The sequence below is a fragment of the Manacus candei genome, unplaced genomic scaffold (assembly GCF_025592945.1).
Source record: "Manacus candei isolate 608988 ecotype Guabito, Panama unplaced genomic scaffold, ASM2559294v1 h1tg000038l, whole genome shotgun sequence".
In the NCBI taxonomy this organism is placed as follows: domain Eukaryota; kingdom Metazoa; phylum Chordata; class Aves; order Passeriformes; family Pipridae; genus Manacus; species Manacus candei.
In genome coordinates, this window is record NW_026138086.1 from 350,044 (window position 1) to 362,993 (window position 12,950).

The 12,950-nt window shown below is 53.9% G+C and overlaps 1 protein-coding gene across 1 annotated transcript in view; it reads left to right on the forward strand.

Moving 5' to 3' along the window:
- The window catches only part of CSMD2 (CUB and Sushi multiple domains 2), a 245,256-nt gene that overhangs the window by 196,923 nt on the left and 35,383 nt on the right, over positions 1-12,950 (forward strand). Inside the window, exons 46-51 of the mRNA XM_051794414.1 lie at positions 1,773-1,853; positions 2,935-3,048; positions 4,908-5,096; positions 5,861-6,007; positions 7,143-7,331; positions 12,469-12,654. Coding sequence (XP_051650374.1) covers positions 1,773-1,853; positions 2,935-3,048; positions 4,908-5,096; positions 5,861-6,007; positions 7,143-7,331; positions 12,469-12,654 — 906 coding nt within the window. The remainder of the gene's footprint in view (positions 1-1,772; positions 1,854-2,934; positions 3,049-4,907; positions 5,097-5,860; positions 6,008-7,142; positions 7,332-12,468; positions 12,655-12,950) is intronic.

Sequence of the window (12,950 nt, forward strand, 5' to 3'; positions counted from 1 at the left end):
GGGCTGGAGCTCAGCTCTGAAGGGTGGGTGTTCCAGGGACAGGCTGAATTTAAGGGATTGCTGAGCTCCAGAAGGAGCTGATCTCCTGCTGCTCTAAGATTAACATCCCCAAACAATGGAAGAGCTCTGCAGGAAAGGATGGTTTGGGCAGTTTGGCTCAGGAAGGAGGCAGAGGGTGGCCAGTGCTGCATTCCCACCCTTTGTGGTGGGAATGGGAGCCCCTCAGAGCCCACAAGGCCATTCCCTAATCCTGAGGGGGTTTTATATGGAGGTGTAAAGTCTGGGATTGGGGCTGGAAGGGATCAGGGGTGGTTTAACAGTCATTTATAACCTGTAGCCACTCTGGCAACTGCTTGGCCTGTTATGAAAGTCTCATTTATAGAACCATGGGATGCTTTGGGTTGGGAGGGACCCTGAAGATCGCCCAGTTCCTGCCATGGGCAGGGACACCTCCCACCAGCCCCGGGGGCTCAGGATCCCCCCAGTGTCATGTGCTGGTGTTTTCCTCCCCTTGCACACCCAGGACAGGTGAGCCCATCCCTCAAATTGAAGAGAAGCCCTTGTGTTCTCTCCAAACACCCTGCTCTCCCACAGACCTTTGGAAAAGTATTATCCTGCCACACCTTGTGGAGTAAGGAGATCAGGGCAAGACAAAAGGGCATTTTACCACCATCATCACCTCATTAAGGTGCTGCCAGGCCTGCCAGCCCTCCTGTGGGTGTGGAGAGTTCAACATCCATCCTGGGGTTGGCAGGAATTGATATTCAGGGGCAGCCCGAGCTCCAGCCTCTCCTAAATGAAAAGGCTGATCTGAATTTCAGGGGGAAGTTCTGCCTGTCTGGGGTCAGGTGCAGGGGGAGCAGAGAATGCAGGGAAGTGCTGAGCAAATAGCAGAAAATGTCTGGCATTAATATTCATTTGGTTGCTGGGACCAATATATCCAATTTACCCCTGCTCAGAGCTCTGGGGTGTTTGTTTTTGTGAGCACCCCCCTTCTCCTGAGCACCTGCTTTCCTTTTGCTCACTGTGAGCTGGGATTTAATTTTTGGTGGAGAATTTGCCCTAAAAAAATTAATTTCTGCTCCTCAACTGCATTTCTTCCTGTTGAGCCACATGGTACCCCCAGAAAAACACCTAATGAGGCAAAGAGTAGAAATTTTGCCCTGTTTTGCCTTCTGTGAGCACTGACACTGACCTTGCACAGGTCACTCTGTGAACTCCAAGGAGGATCTGCAGTTGGAAGTGCAGTTGGAAGCACCAGCACTCCTGGAATTCTTTCTGGAAGAAATTAATAACTCTTGAGTTAAAAAGAAATCAGTGAATTCTGAGATCCCTGTTGAAGGACAGGCATTAAGGATGGAATTCCCTGAGTTGGGAATTGGGGGGGGGGTTCTCCCTCCTCTGTGACTGCCCAGATCCCACTGAGGTCCCCAAGATCTTCCCTCAGTATCCCAAAAAGGTGCTGGTGGACGTTGCCTCACCCTTGGTCACCATTCAGTGTCCTCCAAAGGGACTGACACTGTGCAGGCACCTCCACCTCCCCTGACCTGCCCCAGAACCTCCCCTGGACTGACCCAAACCTGTTTCCCACCGGGAGTGAGAAACTTTGGGGGACACAAATTCCCAGATCCATCTCCAAGGGGTTTGGAGGCCTTGGCTGCATTTTGCCAATTCCTCCTCCTCGTGGAGAGGGAGGAGGCTTTTCCCTGAGTCCATCCTGGGGCTTTTCACCCCCAAATGAACATCTGCTGCTCTTTTTTTCACCCTCCCAGCCTACCAGCTGTTCCGGTGCCAGCCTCCCACCATGGTCCCCAACGCCGAGATCATCACTGAGAACGAGGAGTTCAACATAGGTGACCTCTCCCCACCCTCCCATCCCTCCTTCCCCCCTCTCCAGCTGCTGGGAATGCCCTTGGGAACCCCCCTTTCCCCCCCCATCAGGAGCTGTGCCCGACCCTGCCCAACACCAGCACCAAACTGGGGTCAAACTCGTTGTCCCGAGGCTTTTGGGGCTTTTCCTGTCCCTCTCAGCACAGAAGTGCTTTGGCTTTTGGGAGAGTGTTTGGGAACACCCAGGAATCTTTGGGTGTTTCTCACAGAGCCTCGTGTGGAAGCTCACAGGCCTTTATTCCTTTATTTGCTGAGAACCTTTTCAGCCCCATCCACGGTGCTCTCTGTGGGTTTTTTTGGCTGTTGCTCACGGTTCCAGCCACGTTTTAAGGGTCTGCAGCCACTGGAGTAGCCAAGATTTTTCTTAAAGGGAAGGGATTTTTCTTGGAGGGAAGTCTCCACCTGAAATAACTTCACAAAGTCGTGACACTCACGACAGCAGCTCATCCCAGTGGGATTCCAGCATGCCTTTCCATGCCTCTTATTTCTGTATTTACACCCTTTATTTCAGTATTTACACCTTTTATTTCTGTAATTACACCTTTTATTTCTGTATTTACACCTTTTGTTTCTGTATTTACACCTTTTATTTCTGTATTTACACCCTTTATTTCTGTAATTACACCCTTTATTTCTGTAATTACACCTTTTATTTCTTTGTTTACACCTTTTACTTTTGTATTTACACCTTTTATTTCTCTGTTTACACCATTTGTTTCTATGTTTACACCGTTTATTTCTATGTTTACACCTTTAATTCCTGTGTTTACACCTTTTATTTCTGTGTTTACACCCTTTCTTTCTGTGTTTACACCCTTTGTTTCTGCCTGTTCTCAGTGGCAGAGGCACAGCCAAGAGGTTCCCCCATCCCAGGGCACGGTTCTGGATGAATTCCGTGCTCTTTCCCTTGGGCTGAGGTGGTTTTTGGCCCTGTCTGCAGGTGACACAGTGAGGTACCAAAGAGCTGAGGTGGTTTTTGCCCCTGTCTGCAGGTGACTCAGTGAGGTACCAAAGAGCTGAGGTGGTTTTTGCCCCTGTCTGCAGGTGACTCAGTGAGGTACCGGTGCCTGCCCGGCTTCACCTTGATTGGAAATGAAATCCTGACCTGCAAACTCGGCACTCACCTGCAGTTTGAGGGGCCTCCCCCCACGTGTGAAGGTAAAGCTGGGGGTGCCCGGGGTGCTGGTCCCACAGTCCCTGCACTTCCCTGCCCAGGGGTCGTTCCCAGATGGCTGAGGGAGGGAGCTGGGGGAGGGTTTCTTGCACATTCTGCATCTTTGGGGGGAATCCTCCCCATCCCCAGGGTCCCAGGAGTGCCAAACCTCCCATCAGGACCTTGTGAGGAGGGAGGTGAGACCGTCCCTGGGCAGGGCAGGGCAGTGCCAGGGCTGAGCTCCTTGGCTGGGCTCCCACAGCACCCAGTGAGCAGCAGGGAGAGGGGGACTGGGGAATTGGGGCAGATAAACCATGAGGGAAGGTTCAGAGAACCACAGAACATCCTGAGCTGGAAGGACCCCCAAGGACCATCCAGTCCAAGCCCCGGCCCTGCCCAGACACCCCAAAAATCCCCCCCTGTCCCTGAGAGGATCATCCAAACCCTCCTGGAGCTCTGGAAGCCTTGGGGCTGTGACCAAACCCCAGGGAACCTGTTCAGTGCCCAACCAGTTCCAGTTCCTGTTCCTCCACCCCTTGCTGGCTCCAGGGATTCTCTGGGATCTCCACATGGTCTGGGGGGGTTGCCTCATGTCGGGTACCCCTGGACTGTACCCCAAGTGTTCAGGGAGCCCCTTGGAGCTTGTCCTTCCCCAGGCAGTGCTGGGACACTGCTGCACCCTCCAGGCCACTGGAGATGTCCTTCCCTTGGGAAGGGGAGGAGTGCTGGGCTGCCAGAGCCACAGGGGCAGCCAGAGGAGGAGCAGGCAGACAGTCTGCAGGAACAGCTCCTCTGTTAGTGCCACGGAATGTCTGACACAGGAGAGGAATGAAAGGCCCAGCATGCTGGTTGCACACCTTGCTGCTGCTCAGGAGGGATCCCAGAGATGCTTCCCTGCTCCCACGTTCCTTTTTTTTATCCTCTGCCTTCCTGCTGGGGCTTTTGTTCACTCCAGCAGCGATTATTTCATCTCCTTCATTCCCTCCTATCTGGACATTTTTACCATATAATGGGATATTTTTCTATGGCTTTATTCTCTCTCAAAAAGCACGAGCTGAAGGAGAGAAAGGGAGGTCATTCAGTTATTTACTGGTGGTTGTTAGCCTGGGGGTAAAGGGACTGCTTAAATTACATCTGGCCACCAATTTCTAGAGGTCAAAAAATCACTGATGGGATTAAGGATTTGGAAAGAATACACTGTTCTTTCTGGGTACTTCTGGCTATTTTCTATTCATACAAGCCCAGCGTTTGCACTGGGGTTTAGTGGCAATTATGGATAAATAAAGATCCCTTTCTTTATGCTTTCTGCTCCCTCTGTGTGTGTTTGCCCCCTCTTTTGGGGTATTTTCGTTGGCCTTTTTTTCTGTAGTGCTTTCAGCTGGGTTTTGTATTTCCAGGAGCTGAATGGGGTGTAGTGATTAGAGGAAGGAGTTGGAGTTCTTATGTCCCAGATAACAACTCTGTGGGTGACCTGAGATAAACCTGTAGTTCCACACTTCGTTCTAACCCAGGAGTTAGAGTTTCCAGGGATTCCTGGGGAGCCTTTTGTCCCTCAGGGACAGTTGTTTGCTTGTGGGGCTGCTCATTTTGAAAGGGATGTGAAATCACCCCGAGGCTGTTGAAAAGCTTTGTTTGCACTGTTGCTTTTTGCCCCTTTCTTTGTTGGGATTTGTGGGACCACAGCCCAAATCAGGCTCTGGGGGTTCTCCATGAGCCCCAGGGGCCAAGGTGTGCAGAGCTGTGCTCTGCCTCAGCCTGGCTCATCAAGACAGACCTTCTTGGCCACAGTATCTCGTGTTTTCATCCTCCCTCTGACAAACAGGGAAATTCCCTTTGTGTTGTCTCTCCTCCACCTTTCCTGCAGTTCACTGCCCCATGAACCAGGTGATGACAGACTCCACTGGTGTGATCCTCAGCCAGAGCTTCCTGGGGAGTTACCCCCACTTCCAGACCTGTTCCTGGGTGGTGAAGGTCGAACCTGGGTACAACATCTCCCTCACCATCGAGTACTTCCTCAGTGAGAAGCAGTACGATGAGTTTGAGATCTTTGATGGTAAGAGATCCACCCCCTGGACCTGGGGGGGTTGCAACTGGGTGATCTTTAAGGTCCCTTCCAGCCCAAATCACCCCATGATTCTGTAATTCCGTGACTTTGTGGCAGTCAAGGGGGAAGGAAAGGAATGGCAGAGGTTTGTTAGTGGTCATCCCTGTTCCCAGAGCGCTCCAAAGTCAGCTTCCCACTGCACTGCCTGTAACCTTCTGCTGAACTTGGAGCTCCTCCTAAGCCTCATCGATTCTCTGCATAAGAAAACATCAGTGGTTTGATTTTTGGATGGATCTAAAGTGTTTTTCGAAGGGGCAGGAGTTAGCGAGCTCCCGGGAGAAATGGGAGCAGAGATTGCTGCCAGGGATGAGCTGGGGAGGTGGGAATTCTCATCCCTGAAGACCAGGCAGCCCAGATTCTCTAGGCCCACGAGTTCCCAGGATTGGAGAGGGATCTCAGGCCCGGAGAGGGGGGGTCTGTCAGCATTCCCAGGGAAGCAGCTCCGTGACCAGTGCAGAACACGAGTGCTGTGCTGGTGCTCCTGGAGCTGCCTGCTGGGACCTGAGCCCGAGGCATCTTGCCTGGAGCAAATCCTGGTCTTCCTGTGATCAGCTGGGCTTCATTTGCCGTGGGGTTCCCAGGAGCCAGTGCCAGCCCTGCCAGACTCGTGTTCCCGGGATCACAGCGACGGCTCCTCAACGCTCCCGTTCCAAAGGACCACGAGTGACTCTGTGTCAGCCCTGACTTTTCCCTGTTCCCTCCTTTCCCCCCAGGTCCCTCTGGCCAGAGTCCCCTGCTCCTGTCTCTGAGTGGGAACTACTCAGCCCCTCTGACCGTGACCAGCAGCGGGAACAACGTCTTCCTCCGCTGGTCCTCGGATCACGCCTACAACAGGAAAGGCTTCAAAATCCGCTACTCTGGTGAGCTCCCAGCAGGGCTGAGGGGGCTCCTCCTCAGCCAGGGGTCTCCACAAAGTTCCTGCAGAGGGACACAGACCATCTGTGAGGGCAGAAGCTGCCAAGGAAAGGCGGGTTGTGCCCAGGAGAAACCTCGAAGCCTTGGCTGGTTTCTCCACCACTCTGAAGAATCAGAACCAGGGTTACAGAGTCATGACCAGGAGAAAGTCCAGAAAGAGACCTTGCAGCTTTGGTTGGCTTCTCAACCACTCCTCAGAGTCAGAACCAGGATGTAGAGAGCCATTGATTCCAGGGGGAGTTGGATTGGATATTAGGAAAGGCTTCTTGATGAGGGAGTGGTCAGGCACTGGAACAGGCTGCCCAGGGAAGTGGTGGAGTCACAGCCCTTGGAAGTGTTCAAAAAATGTGTAGATGTGGTGCCTGGGGACGTGGTGTGGTGGTGGGTTAATGGTTGGACCTGATGCCCTTTGAGGTGTTCTCCAACCTTAATGATTCCATGATTGTATAGATGAGGTGGCTCTGGGTCTGGATGAAGGAAACCCATCCCAAAGATTGCTGTGTTCCTGAATTACTGTGTGCTCTCATTGTGACATGTTGGAAGATGAACATCCCAAAACATCAGCATTGTGTCAGGAGCTGCACGAGGCACAACTTCCCTGTGGCTGATGGTGTCACACGTGGTTAAACACGCTGTGCTCCTGCTCAGGTGTTCTCCTCCAGCTCCTGGGAGCAGGACCAGGGGCTCTTGGTTGCTCACTCAGCACAAACCCACTGCTGAAGAGCGAATGTTTGCTGGGAACTCCTTCAAATGAGTTATTGTGTTTCAGAACTTGGCAAATCCTTATTAATGGAAGTTATAGAGCCGGGTTGAGAACTCACCAGTATGTCCTAAATAAATAATGACTTTACTTAGTAAATGCATTAAGTAATATTTAATTATCAGAAATTAGTCTTTATTTCCAGAGCTGAGTGAAACTTGGACTGGAGCCCCTTTGCCTTTCCCCCTTTGACTTTGTGTTTATCCATCACAGATCCGGCGCGGCCTCAGGTCGGGGTGTAAGTCCCGAAAATGGGAAGGGAATTCCCTTGCTGCTACCCCATCCAGGGGTTGATTTCTTTTTCTCCTGCCCCTCTCCAGCTCCTTACTGCAGCCTCCCCCAGCCCCCAGCCCACGGGATGATCCTGAGCCACACCGGGCTGAGCCCCGGCAGCTCCGTCCGCTTCGGCTGCGACTCCGGGTACCGCCTGGCCGGGCACAGCACCAGCACCTGCACCCAGCACCCCCAGGGCTACTTCCACTGGAGGGAGGCCACCCCTCTGTGCCAAGGTGAGAGCACTGATGGGCTTTTATAAAGATCCAGCAGCGACGGGGAGGATGGAGGAGAAGGAGGTCAAATTACAAAAATATCCGAATTCCTGTAATTCCCCGTTGAGTCGGGCATGCAGGTGGGCACTGAGGGGTGATCCTCGTGTGCAGGTCCTTGGGAGTAGATGGGCAAAGAGGGAAGGGAGCAAGTGTTTGGGGGCATTGAGAATGGGTGGTTAAAAAATCATCTGTGTGAAAGCTCCCAGGGCAGAAGTGTTTGAACCCTCGGTGACCACACAGCCAGGCCTTGGTTGAGAGTGGGAGAAGCTATTGCTTGGGAGGGTCTGGAAAGGCTTGGGAGGATCTGGAAAGGCTTGGAAGAATCTTGAAAGGCTGCCAGGAGTAGGGGTCCTGCTCTGTTTTAGTGGCTGGAATTTCCTTCAGTAATTCTGGAAGTGCCCTCTTAGGTCTGTTTGTGTCAACGGGGGGCGAGAAATTACTGAGGGTTCACGTGGTTCCTGTTGGCTTCATCTGAGATTTAGGCATGTGGTTGTTCTTTCCACGTTTCCTCCTAATTAACCATAATCTCTGTGACATGTCATACCCAGCATGGAGCAAATTCCAGGCAGGGGAGGGAGGGGGGACAGGGCACTGTGCCCCAGTGGGGTTTTGCTTCTGTTCCGTCCCGTTCTCTCTCTGTTCATTTTCTGATTGCACCTTTTTCTGCACCCGCCAATCATCCCAGTTCCTTTGTGCTGCTAAAAGGCCCATCTTTATTCTGATGAAGCCTTTCAGTGTCTTTGAACATTCATCCATGTTCCAAGGGGACCGAGCGCTGGGGATTAATATTGCATCAACTTCCCTGGAAACCAGCCAGGGAACAGAGACAGCACAGGCACCACCAGCTCACTGCAGTGTCTGCACTGCTGGCCAGGCCAGGCTGGAGGGAAAAGTGGGATTGTTTAGTGTGGGAGGTACCAAGAAACCCTGAAAAAAATCCTTTCTGTGCTCCTGAATCCCTCGGGCCCTTCGGGAGTGTCACCTCGGAAGGGTGGCTTTGTGCCGGGGCTGCTCGTTTCCCTTTGCAGTTGATTTAGAGGTGAGTGGAAAGCAGTAAATCAAGATCCTGCCGCCCCATCCCGCTGGCAAGGGGGAACTGGGAAGCTGGGCACGGGCTCAGGTAGGGATTCAGCCTCCCTGAAAACAGGATGGGGCAAAGCCAAGTGCTGGAAGGAGCAGCTGAACAGCACAGCGAGGGCTGTCATGGCAACTGTGCCTCCCTTAGCCCAGGGCAAGGCATCCCTCTGATTTACTGCATCTTTTTTTTGAAGGAGAATCATGTAATCCAGAACAGGTACAAGTGCTGCTCAGCTTCACTGCCCTGCAGTGCTGCTGGAGTGTCACCTGAGCCTCGTGTGCAGCTCCAAAAGCTGGATTTACTTCCAGAGGGGTACTGGTGTGTGGGGACTGGGTTTTAAAGGGGAAGGAGGGGAGGAGATCCAGGGGGGATGTGGGTGGAGGTTGGGAGAGGCTGTGCCAGGATGGGGTGACCCTGACAGCCAGGGTTCAAAGCAGAAACAAGCCCCTGAGCAGCAGTTCCCAGGTCAGCAGGGAGGGACTCGGAGCCAGACCATCCATGGCTTGTCCCTACCAGGCCTGGAAATGTTGGGAAGCTCCTGTGGTGTTGCTGAGCACCCCAGATCTGCACTGTGGGCAGGGATTTCCCTGGGAGCTGCACTGGGAGCACCAAACCCATCCTGCACCTTCAGCTGAAGGTGTGACATGTCAGGAGCCTGATGGGCACAATCCACAGTGCCACTCCATGGCAGAGAAAGAATTTGGGGGCTGATTCCCAGCATTTCAGGTGGGCTCCTGATTCAGTTTCCCCTTGGGAGGGGTGTGTGTCCCCACTGACCAAACAAAGAGCAGCTTGGTCAGGATCTTGGTGCTGGATGTCCCTCTGGAAGAGCCTGTCTTCCTCCAGCAAGGAGAACTTGCTGGGCATGTTAGATCCTGAGGCTGAAAGAAGCCCTTGGGGCAAGTCACCCTTTGTGTTTCCTTGGATTTCTATCAGGAATCTTAACCCTGGCCAGTGCCTTGGGATGAGTGCAGGCTGCAGGAGGGGAGTGAGCAGCAGTGAGCCAGAGCTGGAAGAGAATTGGTGGAGGAGCAGCTCCCCCCCAAGGCCTGGAACAGTGGCCAGGGCTGGCTCTACTTTTCCTCCAGCTACATAAAATCCAACATCCTTTTTTTTTTTCCCCCAGATTGCTCTCTCAAAGCCAACTGGCAGTCTCTTGTTTTGGGCTGTGCTCAAATCCTCATCCTTTCAGGTGGCCGGGACCTCCCGGCGGAGGTTTGGGAACGGCATAAATTGCCCCCCAGTCAGTCGTGGCAGCAGGAGGGGAACTGGTGTGCCCATAAACACTTGGTCTAGTTAACAAGTGCCATTTCCCAAAGCTCCTTTCTGCCAGCTCATAATCCTCTCCCCCTTCCCCATCCCCTCTGAATAATCTTTACTACGTGCTCCGTCCTCGCTGACATTTCTGGAGGCAGCAGAGAATATTCTGCAGGGAACAATCCTGCCTTGGCACAGAGGGGAGAACACTCCATGATCTAATACCGCCTTCTCTGTCTCTGCTGCCTATTTTTAAGCAGCTTTGTTTTTGGAATCCCAGCTGCAGCCTTGCTTTCCCAGCCTCTGTCCCTTCTCCCAGCAGAGTTCCTGCACCTCCGAGCCCCCAGAGCTGCCCCTTCTCCTTTCGCCCTGGATCCTGCTCTCTGTGGGTGACTCTGAGCCAAACACTGCTTTGATTTGCCCTGGAAGAACCTCTGCCATCCCTGGTTTTGGGGGATCCTGCCCACAGCTTGAGCCTCTGGAGCAGGGGGCAGGTTTATGGCCACCCCAAAAATCAAACATCTCTGCTTCGTGTGGGGCTCTGTAAATAAAAACTTATTAATGTTTGCAGAGTGACAGAGGGTAGGTTTAAGTTGGATATTGGGAAGAAATCCTTCCCTGGGAGGGTGGGGAGGCCCTGGCACAGGTTGCCCAGAGAAGCTGTGGCTGCCCCATCCCTGGAAGTGTCCCAGGCCAGGTTGAACAGGGCTTGGAGCAACCTGGGATAGTGGGAGGTGTCCCTGCCCATGGCAGGGGGTGGGACTGGATGGGCTTTAAGGTCCCTTCCAACACAACCCACCCTGGGATTGTATGAAATGAAGGCAAGAGGCAGCTCAGCCTCTCTGAGCTGGAGCACAGCTGGCCCTGGGCTCCCTTCCCTCCCTAGGCCTCAGCTTCCTGGGGGCAAAGAGAGGGGATGAGTTCTGGGGAAGCCTCAGGCTGCAGAAGAGAATGGAAGGGAGAGGGGAGGAGGTTTTGGTGGGGGTGGTGACGTGGGAAGGGCTCAGCTTCCCCCCCAGCCCCCGTGGCCGGATACAGTGGAAAGGAATAACAGAGCTGCGGGGTGGAAGGGAAAAGGTTGGACTTCCCAGGTCCCCTCTTTTCCCTGGGAATGAAATTGGTATTCAGTGTGGCTGCTTGTCTAGACACCCAGCCTTGGAGAGAGCTCCTGAGCCCGCCGGAGTGACATCCCTGTGATTATCAGCCCAGCCAGGGATGTGCCTGATCCTGCAGAATTGCTCACACCTCTGAGCAACACCAGCCCCTGCCAGCGCTGGGGGATCCTGCTCCAGCATCCCCAGGAGGAGCAGGAGTGGGATAAAAGCTGCTTGGACCTTGGGGGAGTGGTGGGAAGCTCTGGGGCTGTGCTGCTGCTGCTGCACACACTCCTTTGGTGTCTCTTCTCCAGCTCAGTGGGGTCCCTGTCACCAGAGGGTCACTTCTCTAAGGTTGCTGGTTTTCCAGCCCTGGTTGTTGTGCAGAGGGAATAACAGGAAGGTGAATGTGCTGGAGTGTCAGCACAAGGGTCAGGAGACCAGGCTCAGCCTCCACCTCCTGCACGAGGAGCAGGAGCAGCTCCGGCTCCTCCGGGAGGGGATGGATGTCCCTCAGAGCAGTTTGGAAATGCAGAGAGGGGTGGGTTTGGGCTTGGCCTGCAGGGCTGTGCTCTGTGGCAGCTCCTGCTCCTCTCAGAGTCCCACAGAGGCATTGGCAGCCCACTGGCTGGTGGTCTCCCAGTGGAGCTTCCCCTTGGCCATCCCGTCCCGTCCAGACGGGTTGGCTGGTCACCTCCAGCTCCAGCAAGATGGGCTTCCCCAGGGCCAAGGCTTGGAGAGGGATGGGGACCAACAGGAAGGTTTTGGAGGCAGGTCTGGATTTGGCTTCCCAGCTCCTTTGAATGCCAAGAGAGAAGAGCAGCTGTGAGTGAGGGGCTCCCAGCACTGGCATTCCCAGGGGAGGGAAGGAGGGTGACTGGGCTGCTCGTGTCCTGCAGCAGAAGCGAATGTGGCTCTTCTCTGTCCCTCTCTGGGGCCTGCCTGTCCCCTCCCTGCCCTGTTTGGGGCTCCCCTGGCTGCAGAGCCCAGGGTTTCAGCAGGAGTGGTGCAGAGCCTCCTCTCCCAAGCACTGCCATCTCCAGCAGCCACTTGGCTCGGTGCCCGTTTATCTATTTTTCCCCTGAACACCCCCCCCTTTACCTCCTCAGCCGTAACTCTAAATTTAGCCTTCCTTCTGCCACAACATAATTACACAATTTGCTGCCTTATGTAATCCAGAAGTGCTCTTGGAGAGGGGTTTGGGGTTGTTGCTGCTGTGGGATGTAAATACAAAGCGTTCTCGCTATCGAATCCGTTATCTCTGTGTGAAAACTTTGGAGTGCTGCACTGATGCATTTTGTGTTACAGATATTATGGAAAGTACAGCCAGAGTTCTCTTCCAGGAGAAATTGGAATTCAGTGTTGGCTTTGCTGTTACCGTGCTGATAGGGTTGAAAATATGATCCTCTGTGGAAGTGGACATTCTCTGGAGCTGTTGTGAGAGTTCAGGGATGTTTGGATGATACTCTCAGGCACAGGGTGTGACTTTTGGGGATGGTCCTGTGCAGGGCTGAGGGTTGGACTCCATGATCCTTGTGGGTCCCTTCCAACTCAGCACATTCTGTGATCCTGTGAGTAGGAGGGTTTGGGAGCTGCACTTTTGGCTCGCCACAAATCCGGGATAAAACGGGAAGCTGACTGATTTCTGAGCCGTGGTTTTTTTCCCCAGCTCTGTCCTGTGGAGTTCCCAGAGCCCCCAGGAACGGGGTTGTCTTTGGCAAGGAGTACACAGTGGGCACAAAGGCCGTGTACCACTGCAACCAGGGCTTCCAGCTGCAGCCAGGATCAGAGCCCAGCACCGAGTGCCTGCAGTCGGGGCAGTGGAGCAACGGGAACCAGCCCCCCCAGTGCGTGGGTGAGTGTGGGAACAGCCCATCCCACCGGGAATTCGGGCTGTCCAGTCAGGGCTGTCTCACACCTGTGGCATGGATGGCTTTGCCCTGTGGGTGTGGTGGTCAGGACAGTGTGTTTGTGATCCTGAACAACTGGATAAATGTCCCCTCTGGGGGGGTTTTGGTTTCCCACCTGTCCAGGTGGTGTCTCCTCACTGAAAACCCCCCACACTCACAGAGTCACAGAGCCTGCTGAGCTGGGAGGGACCCTCAAGGACCATCCTGTCCAACCCCTGGCCCTGCACAGGCCCAGCCCCAA